The 13,819-nt window shown below is 40.0% G+C and overlaps 1 protein-coding gene across 6 annotated transcripts in view; it reads left to right on the top strand.

The window, feature by feature from the left end:
* Nucleotides 1-13,819, top strand: part of sorl1 (sortilin-related receptor, L(DLR class) A repeats containing) — a 177,394-nt gene that overhangs the window by 73,629 nt on the left and 89,946 nt on the right. For all 6 annotated transcript variants that reach the window (XM_032590816.1, XM_032590818.1, XM_032590814.1 and 3 more), the window contains exons 16-24: nt 394-479; nt 556-728; nt 854-985; nt 9,599-9,690; nt 10,180-10,426; nt 11,863-12,001; nt 12,103-12,276; nt 12,398-12,511; nt 12,613-12,735. In XM_032590816.1, the coding sequence (XP_032446707.1) occupies nt 394-479; nt 556-728; nt 854-985; nt 9,599-9,690; nt 10,180-10,426; nt 11,863-12,001; nt 12,103-12,276; nt 12,398-12,511; nt 12,613-12,735 (1,280 nt within the window). The remainder of the gene's footprint in view (nt 1-393; nt 480-555; nt 729-853; nt 986-9,598; nt 9,691-10,179; nt 10,427-11,862; nt 12,002-12,102; nt 12,277-12,397; nt 12,512-12,612; nt 12,736-13,819) is intronic.

Below are 13,819 nucleotides of genomic sequence, written 5' to 3' on the forward strand. Positions count from 1 at the left end.
GACCACCCTTTAACATCCAACCAGAGCTGCAATACAATGGTTTAGATCAGAGTCTATTCTTGCGTTAGTGGCCTAGTCAAAGTTAAATGAGAGCTATACTGTATATCAGCTTTTATCTGCTTTCCAACTATTCACTACGTCTGGTTGTCACCTGAAATTCTAATGTGAAGCCTTGAAGTCTGTGGTTATATCGTGACAAAATGTGAACTGAAAAGATTTAAAAGACTGTTGATTTCAGCAGTGCTGCTCCAGTTTGATTTCATTTCTGGATTACTTTTTCTGTGCTCATCAAAAGAAGGACATGGGTAATCTTTTCACTGATTCCTACTGCTGTGTTAGTGGGAGGAGCATCCGCCCTCCTGCTGAGGAGAAACTGTTGTATTGCTGCTGTAGCTACAGGAAGGTACCAGGGGACAGCTGCAGTGGGGGAGACGTTGAGGCCAGGCTGGACGGAGAGATGCTGCCCTGTCCTGTTGGAGGTTATTACAACAAGTCTTTGGTTGCCTTTACGTAAGGAATGCCCTAACCTGAATCAGTGTGTGCTTTGTTTCACAGAGAGTAATGAGTTCATCCTGTATGCCGTGAGGAACTCCATCCACCGCTACGACCTGGCCACCGGCACTGACCAGCCCCTACCTCTGGTTGGCCTTAGGGAAGCCGTGGCACTGGACTTTGACTATGACAGGAACTGCCTTTACTGGGCGGACATCTCGCTGGACACCATCCAGGTATGAGCTGGACCTTATGCGTCTTTTATCCAAGTTGCTCTGGAGAAGTTAATTCATTTTGGTCTTTCCTGAAATAACTGCATTGCCTCGGCCTTTACGGTTTCTACGTCCTGCTTCTTCTGCAGCGTCTGTGTTTGAACGGCAGCACAGGTCAGGAGGTCATTGTGAGGAAAGATCTGCAGAATGTGGAGGCTCTGACCTTTGACCCCATCAGCAGGCTGCTGTACTGGGTTGATGCAGGAGCCCAGAAGATTGAGGTATCAGAGAAAAACATTCAGCTCAAATATCATTTCAGCTCAATATCAGAGCCACTTCAGTTCAGTGTGAGGATGAAAGTGTGGCTGTGGCTTGAATGCCTCCACCAAATTGGAAGGAGTTGACAGGATGTGACGTTTCTCTTGATTCAATGTATGGTTTAGCTCGCCAGTCTGGTCCACTTGGCAACAGACAATCAGAATCCAGGATCTGAAAACAGGAACCTGGCTTGATAATCAACCTTGGGTTTTGTCAACTTCAAAAATCATTCTATATATGTACATGTTTTTCTTCTTATTACTATGGACCTTACCAAGCTCTGCCCACAACCAACCCACGTGACCGCAAGTCTCACAGACACAGCCTCGCAGGGCGTTGTTTCTATGTAAACATGACTCGATTAGTGCATGATTTCTACCGGATTTTCACAATACATCAGCTACTACAATGGACAGAGGAACTAACAAGTTCATGTCTTTATCTGGGAGGAGGTTACTGGTTTCTCAGTCACAAGCTGGTTGCAAACCTGAGGCCAGCAGGTGTCAGTCAGTTATGGTAGATCTGAAATTTGGTTTGATGACCTCAATATGAGAAGCTACAGACTGATAGGAGGAACCAAAGAGCTCTGTAAAGGTAAAGGCAAATCTTCTGAAGTTGGGATATAATTAATTTAATTTCACATAATTATCATGGTAGAAGCTATTTCTTTGTTAAAATTTTATGAAATATATTTGTTCTATTTGATGTTTGTTGTGAATGACGTATACTCACAAACGATCGAGGTAATTAGGCCAACGTTTAGAAACTACAGCGGCTGTAATGCGCCACAGCAAAGGTAAACAAAGGTATAATAACCCGAACAGGTGATCAACTCAAAATCACTCGTACCTTTTTACTCTCTCTCTCTCTTTTTGTAGTTTAAGCACACCTGTTACCGTGGCAACCGCCACGGTAACCGCAAGACGAGCAAAGATTACGTTAAAAACATAACATTCAGTCTGTTACCATATCAAGTTTCCAGGCTTGATATTTATTTCTCGATTATTAATCAGCGCTTCCCTGAACACAGTGATGGTTGATTGACTAGCTGTACTTGGTGCTAGAGTGGCTAACATGAGTAACAGTTTAGTCCGAAGCCTTTTCTGCTAAAATAAAATCTTTAGTGTATGTCAGATACAGTACACATTGCATATTGATCTATTTAGCTAACGTAGGACTGTGTAGCAGACAGGCTTAAAGGTGTAGAAGTTGTATCAGTATTGCCATTATGCTGTACTTAGCTAACGGGAAGCGTGTGTTTGTGAGACGGCCACGCACGTGACCACGTAGAATGGGCATCAGCCAATGAAAAGCGGCCCCTCTGGTAAGGTCCTTGGTGAATAAGTTTATATTATAACAATAATCAAACTCATGTGAGTACTCAATATTCATTTCATTTTAGCATACAGTAGAAATAGTGTTTTACCAATCAAAATATTTTCAGTTTAAATGCTTCATCAAGGTAACAAAACATACTCAGACCAGGTTAGTTTACACTGACCGAACCCAAACAATAACCAGGAGGCTAGCGCTAGCATGCTAGCTCCCAAACAAAAACAAACACTCACCAGTTCCCACTTGTCAAACCGTGTGATCAGTTAAAAGTTTTGATCCTCAATCACACATCTACAAGTTGAGAGGCATATCAATGAGAGACAGCAAAATTTTTAAATTAATAAAAATAAATAAAAGTGAATCTAACAGAAATGGAAAAATTATGCTGGTTACATAATGGATCCCGTTTGTACTGTAAAATTATTGAAACAAGTCCTCACATAATATGAATTATGGAGCGCCAATCACTCTACTGCCACATTCAAGATGGAATCGACATAACGTAGGATTCAGCGTTCAATTAAGTGTCTATGTATTCATGTTTATGATGGTGACAACCATAGTCATTGGGCCTAATCTAACAACAAGCAAACAGTTTTGCACCATAAAAATGACCAGCATAGCATGTGCAATCTATTTTTTGTTCCTACCTTCTGCATCAAGGCAGACGCGCCTTCAAATACTGTAGAGTTAAATACCACCTATTTGATAAATTTTTAAATCTTCTCACTATTGTGTTATATCTCTTTGAGATATTTATTTAAATGAAGTGAATTATTATTATAATAATACTTTCAACTACATGCCTACAAGTTTCACTTTGCTCTGCTCTCCAGCACTCCATGATGACAGCGCACACAACCTTCTCAAATAGAGTGGTCTGCACCACTTTTCACGTGCAATCTTTGTAGCTTGCCCACAACACGCCCAATTACTTTGTATTCAAATTTAAAAATAGACTTTTTGCTCACACAATTCAGTGCTCCTTATTAGGAATCTTTCATAAGACTTTTTGACTATGGCTCATTGATGTAAAGGGCAGCAAAGGACCCATTTCTAGGGTTGGTATGATTGCAGTTTTCTGCCCAATCACCAATCTTTAAAAAGCCTGACCTGCGGATTCCGATTTTAATCAATACCAATTTTTGTTCTCTCCTGAACAAACTGTCCAGATAGCACAATATGAGTGAAACAACATTGAAACAATGTCAGGCACAAACATTGAATCTACGTTGAAGCCTGACATTGAAAAGTAATTGAAAGTGTTCGGTGACTTACATGTTGAATCAATGTTAGGGTTTCAACCATAGCAGACACCATGTCACTGTTGATTCAACCATCATATGAATGTGGACCTGCGTGCAGATTTGTGTGGATTTTACATTGAAACAATGTTGATTCAACCATCATCTGAATGTGGATCTGCATGTATATTTGTGTTGATTTTACATTGAACTAATGTTGAATCAACAATCCTCTGAATGTGGATCTATATGCACATTTGGGTTCATTTTATATTGAATGAAGGCTAAGGAATCAATGTTGATTCATGTACATTTTTTGGTCTGATAGGTCTACATCATAACATACCATTAAAGTTTCTTCATTTAAAATGTCATTTAAAATTATGTTACATTAACATATTTCCAAAAATGTGTGTACACAAGCTTAAAAATAACACGGCATTACTATAACATTTTATTTAAGAAAACAGGGATAGAGCTGGAAACATATTTTTTACTCCTTTTTGACTGTCCATGAGGTTAAGCTTTGTACTGTATGAACCAGGGAAACAGTACAAGTTGTGGTAACCCAAGTTTGACTCTGGTAAGGAAGACATCGTTCCTTACGATGTCTTCCTCCTGTTCTGGCACATAATAAAGCCACTTCTTGACAGCTTTGCTACAATCCTCGACAGTCAGCTTTATTTCAAAGTGCTGAGCAGCACTTTTTTTTGTTTTTAAGCATATGCACTGACTGATGGCACTTTTTAAATTTCGTTGTTCTTGTGACAACGACAATAAAGATCTGTCTATCTATCTATCTATCTATCTATCTATCTATCTATCTATCTATCTATCTATCTATCTATCTATCAGCTGAAAAATACAAAAATAAGAGCGAGGAAGGTGCCGGTTAGAAAGATGACAAACCTTAGAATAGTTCTGAAAGACATTAAAATATTGGATAGTGTACTGATTATAGGTCTGAGAACAAACGCAAATCATATATTTCCCCTTAAATTAAACAGTTAAATTAATAAGGGCATGCTAATGAATATTTATCTTAACGTTAGTTGACGTATGCATTTACATTTACCTATCAAGCTGCAGCAGCATAGTGTAGCATTTAGGATACTGCACTCATGTTAAAATGAGGGAATGAATATTTATAGTAAAGGGCTGTTTATCAGAAGACCTAAAGATAAAACTCAGGGAGGATGTAGCAGCTCCCCAGCTCTTGAATTAGTTTGCACAGTTGCTCACTATCCATTATAGAGGATCAGGGTTGTAGTTAACATACAGACAGAAAAATAGTGCAGGTGATTTGTATTGTAGTTGGAACAATTATGTACAATATATATAGGATAAATGTCCATCAAATAACTGATTCAATCTTCTATTAACCACAAAAATTTCCAAATAAGTTCATGATTAAATTCATTCAAAAATGCCCATCTGCTGATAAAGATCCTGCACAAGTAGTCATAGTCCAGCTCAGTTTAACCATTTACCAATCCAAAAATCAAATCAGTCGTTAGCAGTAGAAATAGTGCTACCCCCGCCTTACGTGTTTTAGGTGTTTCCCTTCTGCCATCCACCTGGATTGAATCTGTGGGTGATTAACAGCTTTCTGCAGTACTTGATGACTGCAGAAGAGGTCATGCAATCCATCTGAATCAGCTGTTCTGGAATAGAGACACATCTAAGCCTATCTGTAAGCACATCATAATAAAAAAAATGAAAAACAAGTGATTTAAAACAATTTAAAGCCCACCTGCTCTCCCAGACCAAACAATTGGCCCCGACCTACTTTAAAAAACTCAAATCCCACAAAATCTCGCAGGATTTCATACCTGACTTAGAGTGGTGGGCAGTATAAAAAAAATACAAAGGAGAGCCATGACCTCAGTTGTTAAAAATATCTGGTTTGCCCCAAAATAATATTACTATAGGCACAAAACAATGCAGTCATTTTTGATAAACACATTTAAGATAAAAGTAATATTGCCAAACTTACCACAAAAGTGCTCAGAGTATAATTCAATTCAGAAGCCGGTTCCAAACAAGCCAGCATCGAAGTGACTGTTTGGTTGGGACAAACCACTAGTGTAAAAAAGGGGGAGGTGGACCATTCCACTGCTTGTAGTGACTTGTAGATGTTTTTGTGTCAACCCATTATGCACAATTAGTAATAATATTTACAGACAAGTGAGACATTGTACAGAAAGGAATCACAACCCACTGTTCTCAACATGTAGTGCTTTTTTTGAAACATGATTAACCCCCACCCAGTAATATAATGTTCTGACCCAGAGTTCAAGGAGGGCGAGGGGAAGGGAGGGCAGAGGGTGTCCAGTTGGTGGCGGTAATGCACCACTTTTGTTGTTTGCCAACTGCCAATAAACATCAAAGAAGAAGAAGAGGGCAGAGGAGGAGGGCGGGACAAGGAGGGGAAGATTAGGGGTAGGTGTGTGTGAGGAGGGCGGGGGTTAGGAGAAGGGGGAGTTGGGGAGGGAGAAGAGAGGGGTGGGGTAGGTTTTCAATAAGCAGCATACTTTGATTTGAAATGATCAGTTTTTCCCAACACTGGCCCTCAAGTCGAACTGACCTGCATATTTTCAATTCAGCAAAACCCTGTTAATCAGCCGCCAATTAAAATCATGTGTGCTGAATTAGGGAAATGCCTAAAACTTGCAGAGCAGTGTGCTTGGAAGACCAGTGTTGAAAAACATCTGATGAGACGTTGACATTTCAACCATTAGAATTTGACAACATTGATTCAGTGACATATTTTCAACATTAGTTAATTGGCGCTAGAATTGGATGATTGTTTGATAGTTTATCCACCATAAGTAAAGTAACCATAAATTCAACCTTTGTGATCATAAGTCAACATTGAATTAACATTTTTTGCAAACAAGCCAATGGCAAAGTGGCTGTGTGATTGGGACATCCCACTCATGTAAATAGTAGGGGTGGACCGCTTCACTCCTTGTAGTAAGTTGTAGATGTTTTACTGTCAACATATCATGCACAGTCAGTTGTGATTTTTATGGAAAAGTAAGAAAATGTACATAAAGGAATCACAACCTACTATCCTCATCCATCCATCCATCCATTCATCCATTTTCTGTACACCCTTGTCCATAGTGGGGTTGGGAGGGGTGCTGGTGCTTATCTCCAGATAACATTCCATGCGAGAGGCGGGGTACACCCTGGACAGGTCGCCAGTCTGTCGCAGGGCTCCACTATTCTCAACAGTGCTTAATGTAAAATGTGATAACCCCCTCTCACTAATAAAATGCTCTCACCCATAGCTCAGAAGAGGAGGAGAAGAGAGGAAGGGGTGTGACAAAACAGCATACATTGATTCAACATTGATCAGACGTTGATCAGACATTGGCTTTTCAATCATTAGATTTCAACCATAAAACAACAGTAATTCAATGACATCCATTTTAAGACTCATGACAAAGCACAGCATTTAAGGATTTTGTTAGAACAGTTTCAACGTGATAGAATGTGAAACATCTTGTGAATGAATTTATTGAACAATCCAAAGTCCTTCATAAAGTGCCTTAAGGAGTGAGGTTGTGGATGATCCCTTCTTTGTTAAGCAGTCTGTGAGTTGGTCTTTTGTTTGAGACCACAACACTTGATGAACTTTCTTAGTTTGAATCAGCTCTTTAATTGAACTGATTTCCAGGCGTAACCTTTTCTCTGCAACAAACTTAGTTGACTTAAGTGCATCAACAAGAGAGAAATTATCAGTCATACAGATTATAGGTGGAGGACAAGCAGTACTACCAACACTGAGTTCAGAAAAGAGTGCGGAAAGAAGAATGGCATTATCAGTCCCCTCAGACATAGCGAGTGCTTCACCTGCCAGTGTGCTTCTGACAATTCTCTTAATTCTCTTTGACTGCCATAAAACCGCCCATTGTCACCCATTAAAACAATAAAGTGCCCATCTGAGTACCCCCATCTGAAAGATTTCCAAAAGATGCATCAGTAAATGTAACCATCTTTAAGTTACTGTTTTCCCCAAGGTGTTGAAAATTCAATTCAACTGACTTAGCCTTGAGCTTACACACAACTCTGTTTGCTTCATTAATGGTCTGCACTGTAGCATATTTGAGACGAGATGCTAAATTACTACCATCAAACATGACATCAGGCCTGCTCTGTCTCGCCACCCACAGAAGTTGGCCTATCTTAGATCTGGGCTGCTGTTGGAGATTCTTTGGTGTACAGAGTTAAATTGCACTCTTCCACTTCTTTTGTATCATCAGCAATTTTAACACTATCAGCTTTGTGCGGACAGTTTTTAACCCAGTGAAAAGTATTTTGGCACACTGCACATTTCGACCGTCGTCCAGTGGGTTTGTACCGGGCTGTGGAGTGTTGGGCCGTGGAGTTTTCTGATGGGGACTTTGCCTCCAGCACTTGCCTTTTTTCCATTACACTGCTCCAAAACGCTGTTGCTCCATTGCAAACACGGACTCGTGGCTAATGCCTTCTGCTGCCGCACCTCTTTTTTCGCCAAATATTCCCTTCAAAGCAGACTTCATAGAAGCAAATGTTACATCTGAGCATGCCGTTATATCCAAACACGTGGTGTCCCAAAGCTTAAAAGCCAAAACTGCGTTATTTAGCTCCATGTTGTATTTTTGTCATGTGCGAGTAACCCTGCTCGAAATCAATTATATAGTCCGCTGTCGACATGTTAACTTCTTTTGTTATTCGGTCAAAATCCGTGTACGCCTCATAGATGCTGTCCTTTTCCTCTTTTAGGAACAAGTCATCTAGTTTAGTGAACAATGTGGTCATTCCAGTGTCTTTATTTAGATCGTCTACCGGAATTTCCATCCCCGTATCCCTCGCTCTTCCAGACAGTGCCAGGGCGACAGCAAGAGCTTGCTTTTACTTCTCCAAATCTGTAACTCTCGTCCAAATGTTGACTTCATTCTTCCAGCTTTCATAAGACTTTTCTTCTTCAAAAGTTGGTGGAAGTCTGTAGTTACTAACCATCCTCTGCTACCAATATTAGTCGGTAAAAATAACTTGTTTCTTTGCTCAACTTTATTTCGATATGTACATCAGTCTAACAGCCAACCAGAGACCAAGAAGAGTACAAACCCCAAAAAACATGCTCCTGGCATAAACAGTGCCCCTAGTGGATGGACATGTAATACAAACAAAAAAAGGGAGTAACAATTGGAGTTGATTTATCAGTGCACAGCGATTCATCTCTATCCAATAAAACCATTAGGGGCAAACTGAAATAGCAGGAAGTGATGAGCTGTTGAAGACTGGAGCAAAGCTAGATTTGCTGATAAACTACTCTTCTGATTGTTTTGACATCTGGCCAAGCTTTAGCCTGGAAAATAAAACCATGAGGGCAGTGCTGTGGTAACAGTGAAGCATCCTGATCCAATCAATGTGTGGGCTTTGCTTCTCATCTAAAGGAAGTGTGCTTACGCACAATCCTGTTGAAGAATCCTGGCACAAATAAAAAGTGGGATCAAAGTTTCCTCCAAGATAAACTTCTCTAACGATCCAGGAACAATGTGCTGCTGATTTGTGGGTTTCCAGCACGATGCAGCGCCGTGTCACAAGCCTGAAGTGGAAATGAAGCACATCATAGATCTGAACACAATCTGGGCCTTTGGTCAGGACACTCTTAGGATCCAAACCTAGAAGCAGGTGGACAAACAGAAGACAGTAAACTGGGATCAAATCCATACTCGTTATATTCATTTTATGCTTTTGCTAAGGAAAACTTTTCAAACAAAAAAACATGAAGACACTTGGCTGCAAAATACAAAACCTGTGAATAGAAACATTAGGGTCATGACCTCCCAGTATTCTGCTCTACGGTTGTTTCTGCAGAGTTTTATGTTAGCCTTAACTTTTGACAAAATCTATATTCTCATTAACAGTATTTGTTTAAATGTTTAAACTTAACCCTTCAAAACTAACAGAACTCCAGTGAAAAGTTCCCCCTTGTCTTTGAAGGTTTCTAATCCTGACGGAGACCTGCGTCACACTTTGCTTAACTCCTCCGTCCTGGAACACCCCCGAGCTCTGGTCCTGCTGCCTGCAGAAAGGTAGAGATACATCTGTAATTAATGTAATTAGGTTTGGAGTAGTGCTGATGAGGGTCAATACTATTCAACAGTAGAATTGCCTGTAATACAGAGCATTAGAGGTAAAAGTTTCAGGAAACTCATAAATGGTTAAACACATCATTGCTGCACCATCTCTTTCCGTTTTGATGTATTATAAGTACAGTAGGCATGCTTGTCCCGATAGTGGCCAACTACCGTCATTTCTGGAGTATAATTCACACATTTAGTAGTCTGGTTGTCACATTTGGTTTTCAAGCAACTCAGACTACGGTTGCAAATCATATATCTTTTTCTCTTCGTGACATATTTTTTGACTGATTAGACTTATACTTGGGGGCGACTTATTGTCTGGAAAATACAATAACTACATCTTTGTCTCATTTGGCCATGAATTTTTTTTTCGTGTTTAGCTCATGCATGTAGAGGTGTGAAAACCAGTGAAATACCAGAACTTTGAATCTTCACCAGTATGATGTTCTGGACTGACTGGGGAGACCGGGCAGCCGGCGTCTACCGGGGCTACATGGATGGAAGCAATGTGTCCTGCATCGTGGCAGAAGGAGTCCGCTGGCCCAACGGGATCACCGCAGACGACCGGTGGCTGTACTGGACCGAGGCGTTCAGCGACCGCATCGAAAGGGCAGACTTCACCGGGGGACAGAGGAGCATTCTGATGGAGGGACTGCCCCATCCGTACGCCATTGCTGTCTTCAAGGTAAAGTATGGTTCCCAGTTCAGGTCTTAAGCTTTGGACAGACAAGTTCAAATCAAGTCTCAAGTTTCTGACTGAAATCCACTTTCTCACTTCAGATGCATGGTCTGTCTAACACACAAAATGGCGGTTGTTTATGTTTAAATTACTACATAACACACATTTTTATCTTAAAAAGAACATTAAATAGGTGTGTATTACTTTTTTAAATTAATAAGCTATATTTACTCCACTGCAATGTAAATATGTATTTATTCATAAGAGGAGACAAACACCTGTTAATGATAAGTGAACATTTCACTATAATTGATTGTACAAATTGCTGAGAAATACATTGCTATTAGCTTGTATTGCTAATAGCAGATAACTAGATAATTAGTACATTCCGTTAGGTTTCCGTTTTGGAGCGGTGTAACAGCTAAGTTACGTTAGATCAAATCCTCCAGATCTAACTTTCAACTCTTGAGTAAATGGAATCCAGTATAAGCAGCCACCATACCTTGTTCCTGAGTCACTCTTTTCTTCACTTCATAATTAGAGTTTTCTCTACTTTGAAGAAGATTTCGAACAAGCTGAATTAAATGTGCTTTAAAAACTCCTCTTTTTGCCAGTTGGAACTTCTCAACTCTACACAATATAAACTTCTTGATATTTACATTGTACATAATCCATTCAAACATTTTCATTAAGTATCACTAATAGCAGTCCAAGTACCACCAGTTGAACTTATACCACTGTAGAACCATGGGTTTAGATGTACCAGCTTACTTTCACCCTTACTGGTATGAGGTAAAGATTTTTCATGAGATTTATGTCTTTTCCCTCAACTCTCAGTTGAGTAAGGAGTTTTTCCAAGTCCCAGGTTAATGCCATCTTTCCACTGAGCTTTATGGTGTGACTTAGTTTGGCATTATGCCATTTTGTCTGTTTCCATTGTAAAAGTGTCCCTTATAACCAATTAGTACCCCACCATTCCTGGACCCCTTCAATTGTAGGTCCATAAGACTACAGTACAATACAATTTGGGTGGAGCTATTGGTGTCACAACACAGTCTATTGATTGGAGGACATAAAATCATTGCTGCTCTCAACAAGCATGAGACATACCAGTGTGTCACGTTTGCCGTCGCACTAGTACGCAATGTTAGGCATATAGGTTTAATGCCGCCTGCCCAGTGAGAGGTCTAACTGGTGATGAAAACACACTCTTGAATACGCCGGACCATAAAACAGTGTATCGACTCATGGTGTACTGCTGATTAGAAATGGGGCATCTGTGAATTGAAGTCTTTGTCTTTACAAGGAAGGTCTTTGTCACAGACTTAAGTCTCCACCTCTGGTATTTACTGCCTTCAAACATTTACCTTTTGTCTTTGTTGTAGTCACTTACTCATGTTAAATCTGAACGCTTTAGTGTTTACATTGAATGGTGATTTCAGAATGATCTGTACTGGGACGACTGGTCAAGAATGGGAATCTTCAAAGCTCCAAAAGCTGGATCTCAGAACAGTGAGCTGATTGTTGGCAGATTAACTGGAGTCATGGATCTCAAGATTTTCTATAAGGGGAAGAACAAGGGTGAGGAGCATTCATCACCATTATTATGGAGCTGAGTTCCCTGTTCTGGTTATAAATCAGGACTTATTATGATCATCTGGTCATTCTCTCTTCCTTATCAGGGCATAATGCCTGCACCTACCAGCCATGCAGTTTGCTGTGTCTCCCACAACCTAGCCACAAACACACCTGTGTTTGTCCGGAGGGTGCACCGACCCTGACCATACCCAATGGAGAGCTGCAGTGCCAGTGTCCCCCTGGTTACCAGCTCCAAAACAGCACCTGCACCAAAACCGGTGAGCATAACCAGGCCTTAACTTCTCAGTGATTTATAATCTTCTCCATCCTGGAGCAGAGGAATACATTCTTAGAGAGTAATTCGCAGCTTGCTTGTCATTCTTCCTGTCCTTCCATCAGAGCACAGCTGCTTGCCCAATCAGTACCGCTGTACCAACGGACGCTGCATCAGCAGTATCTGGAAATGTGACAGCGACAATGACTGCGGAGACATGAGCGATGAGCAGGAGTGTCGTGAGTTTCCACCTGCTTAACCTTTTCCACATAAAAAACAAGAAAAGCAGCCAGATTAGGAAAGAATTTCACTTTTCTCCTACGCTCATCTCTGTTTGCAGCCACTACAACTTGTGATCCATCCAACCAGTTTCGCTGCATAGCCTCAGGCTCGTGCATCCCACTGGCCTTTAAGTGTGACCACGAAGACGATTGTGGTGACAACAGTGATGAGGAGCACTGTGGTACAAGGGTGTAACTTTGTGTTGCAAGTTGGTGGGGACGAGGAGGAGCGGGGGGTGGGCACTGATGCACCCGCAGTTACTGGAAGGCCTTTTCTTTTCTAGTGCTAAGAATGAGGCCAAAACTTACATGTGAATGCCATACAGTCTTATTCAATAAATTAGGATATACGCCATGATCAGGCTTCTCAGATTAATAGTACCTTTCGAAAATAACCTCTTAGCAGGTATTAAATATACTATGAAATATAAATATGTTAAAAGATACGTAATCTAATTAATCTATATAATGTCTTTTACGTGGTGACGGAACTGCTGACAAAGGAACTTTTCAGTCATATTCTAATTTATGGAATCAGCCTGTATTTGTTGAATGCTTGCCAACAGTTTCACAATTCAGTAATATTTTTTGTGAAGAATTATCACATAGTTGCCTCTTATTGTCTATCACATAGTTGCCTCTTGATAAAATCAAGTGTTTTTAGCACTTGATTTTATCAAGTGCTAAAAACATCAACATGAGATTATATAACAATCAAAATGTCATTACACATTTCAAAAGCAGAATAAGGAACTTCTGTGTAAACCTAATGAATCCTTGTCAGTGCAAACTTTGTATTTTTCAATTATGTGATTCTGACTCCACAGCTGTCCCTCAGTTGGTTGGCAAAACCTTTGCCCTGGTGACTTAACATAGCAGATGATATAAGATTAATATAGCAAATATTAAAGACACAAAAACTTTTTTGGGTCTGGTTGGGGCAGTTGGTGAGTAAAGTGACCATCGATATTACTGGATTCTATAAAATGAGGCTCAAAGCTGAGATGCTGATGTTTAGATGTGAAAATATATATTCTTTCTGCATATAAATCTATAAATAGTTTGGTTTCTGTCAGTTCTGTAAAGATACAAGAGAGAACAAAGCAAATTTCTCTTTTATATTGACCAATAATTAAATTTTACTTAATTGTCGCTGTAGAAGCCATGATTTAAAATTTAACAAACTTTGGCTCTTGATGCTTTATGAAATATTTAATTCTATTTGATGAGTGGTCTGAATATTGAAACATTCTGCTTACAAATGAT

Source organism: Xiphophorus hellerii, chromosome 18 (assembly GCF_003331165.1).
Source record: "Xiphophorus hellerii strain 12219 chromosome 18, Xiphophorus_hellerii-4.1, whole genome shotgun sequence".
In the NCBI taxonomy this organism is placed as follows: Eukaryota; Metazoa; Chordata; class Actinopteri; order Cyprinodontiformes; family Poeciliidae; genus Xiphophorus; species Xiphophorus hellerii.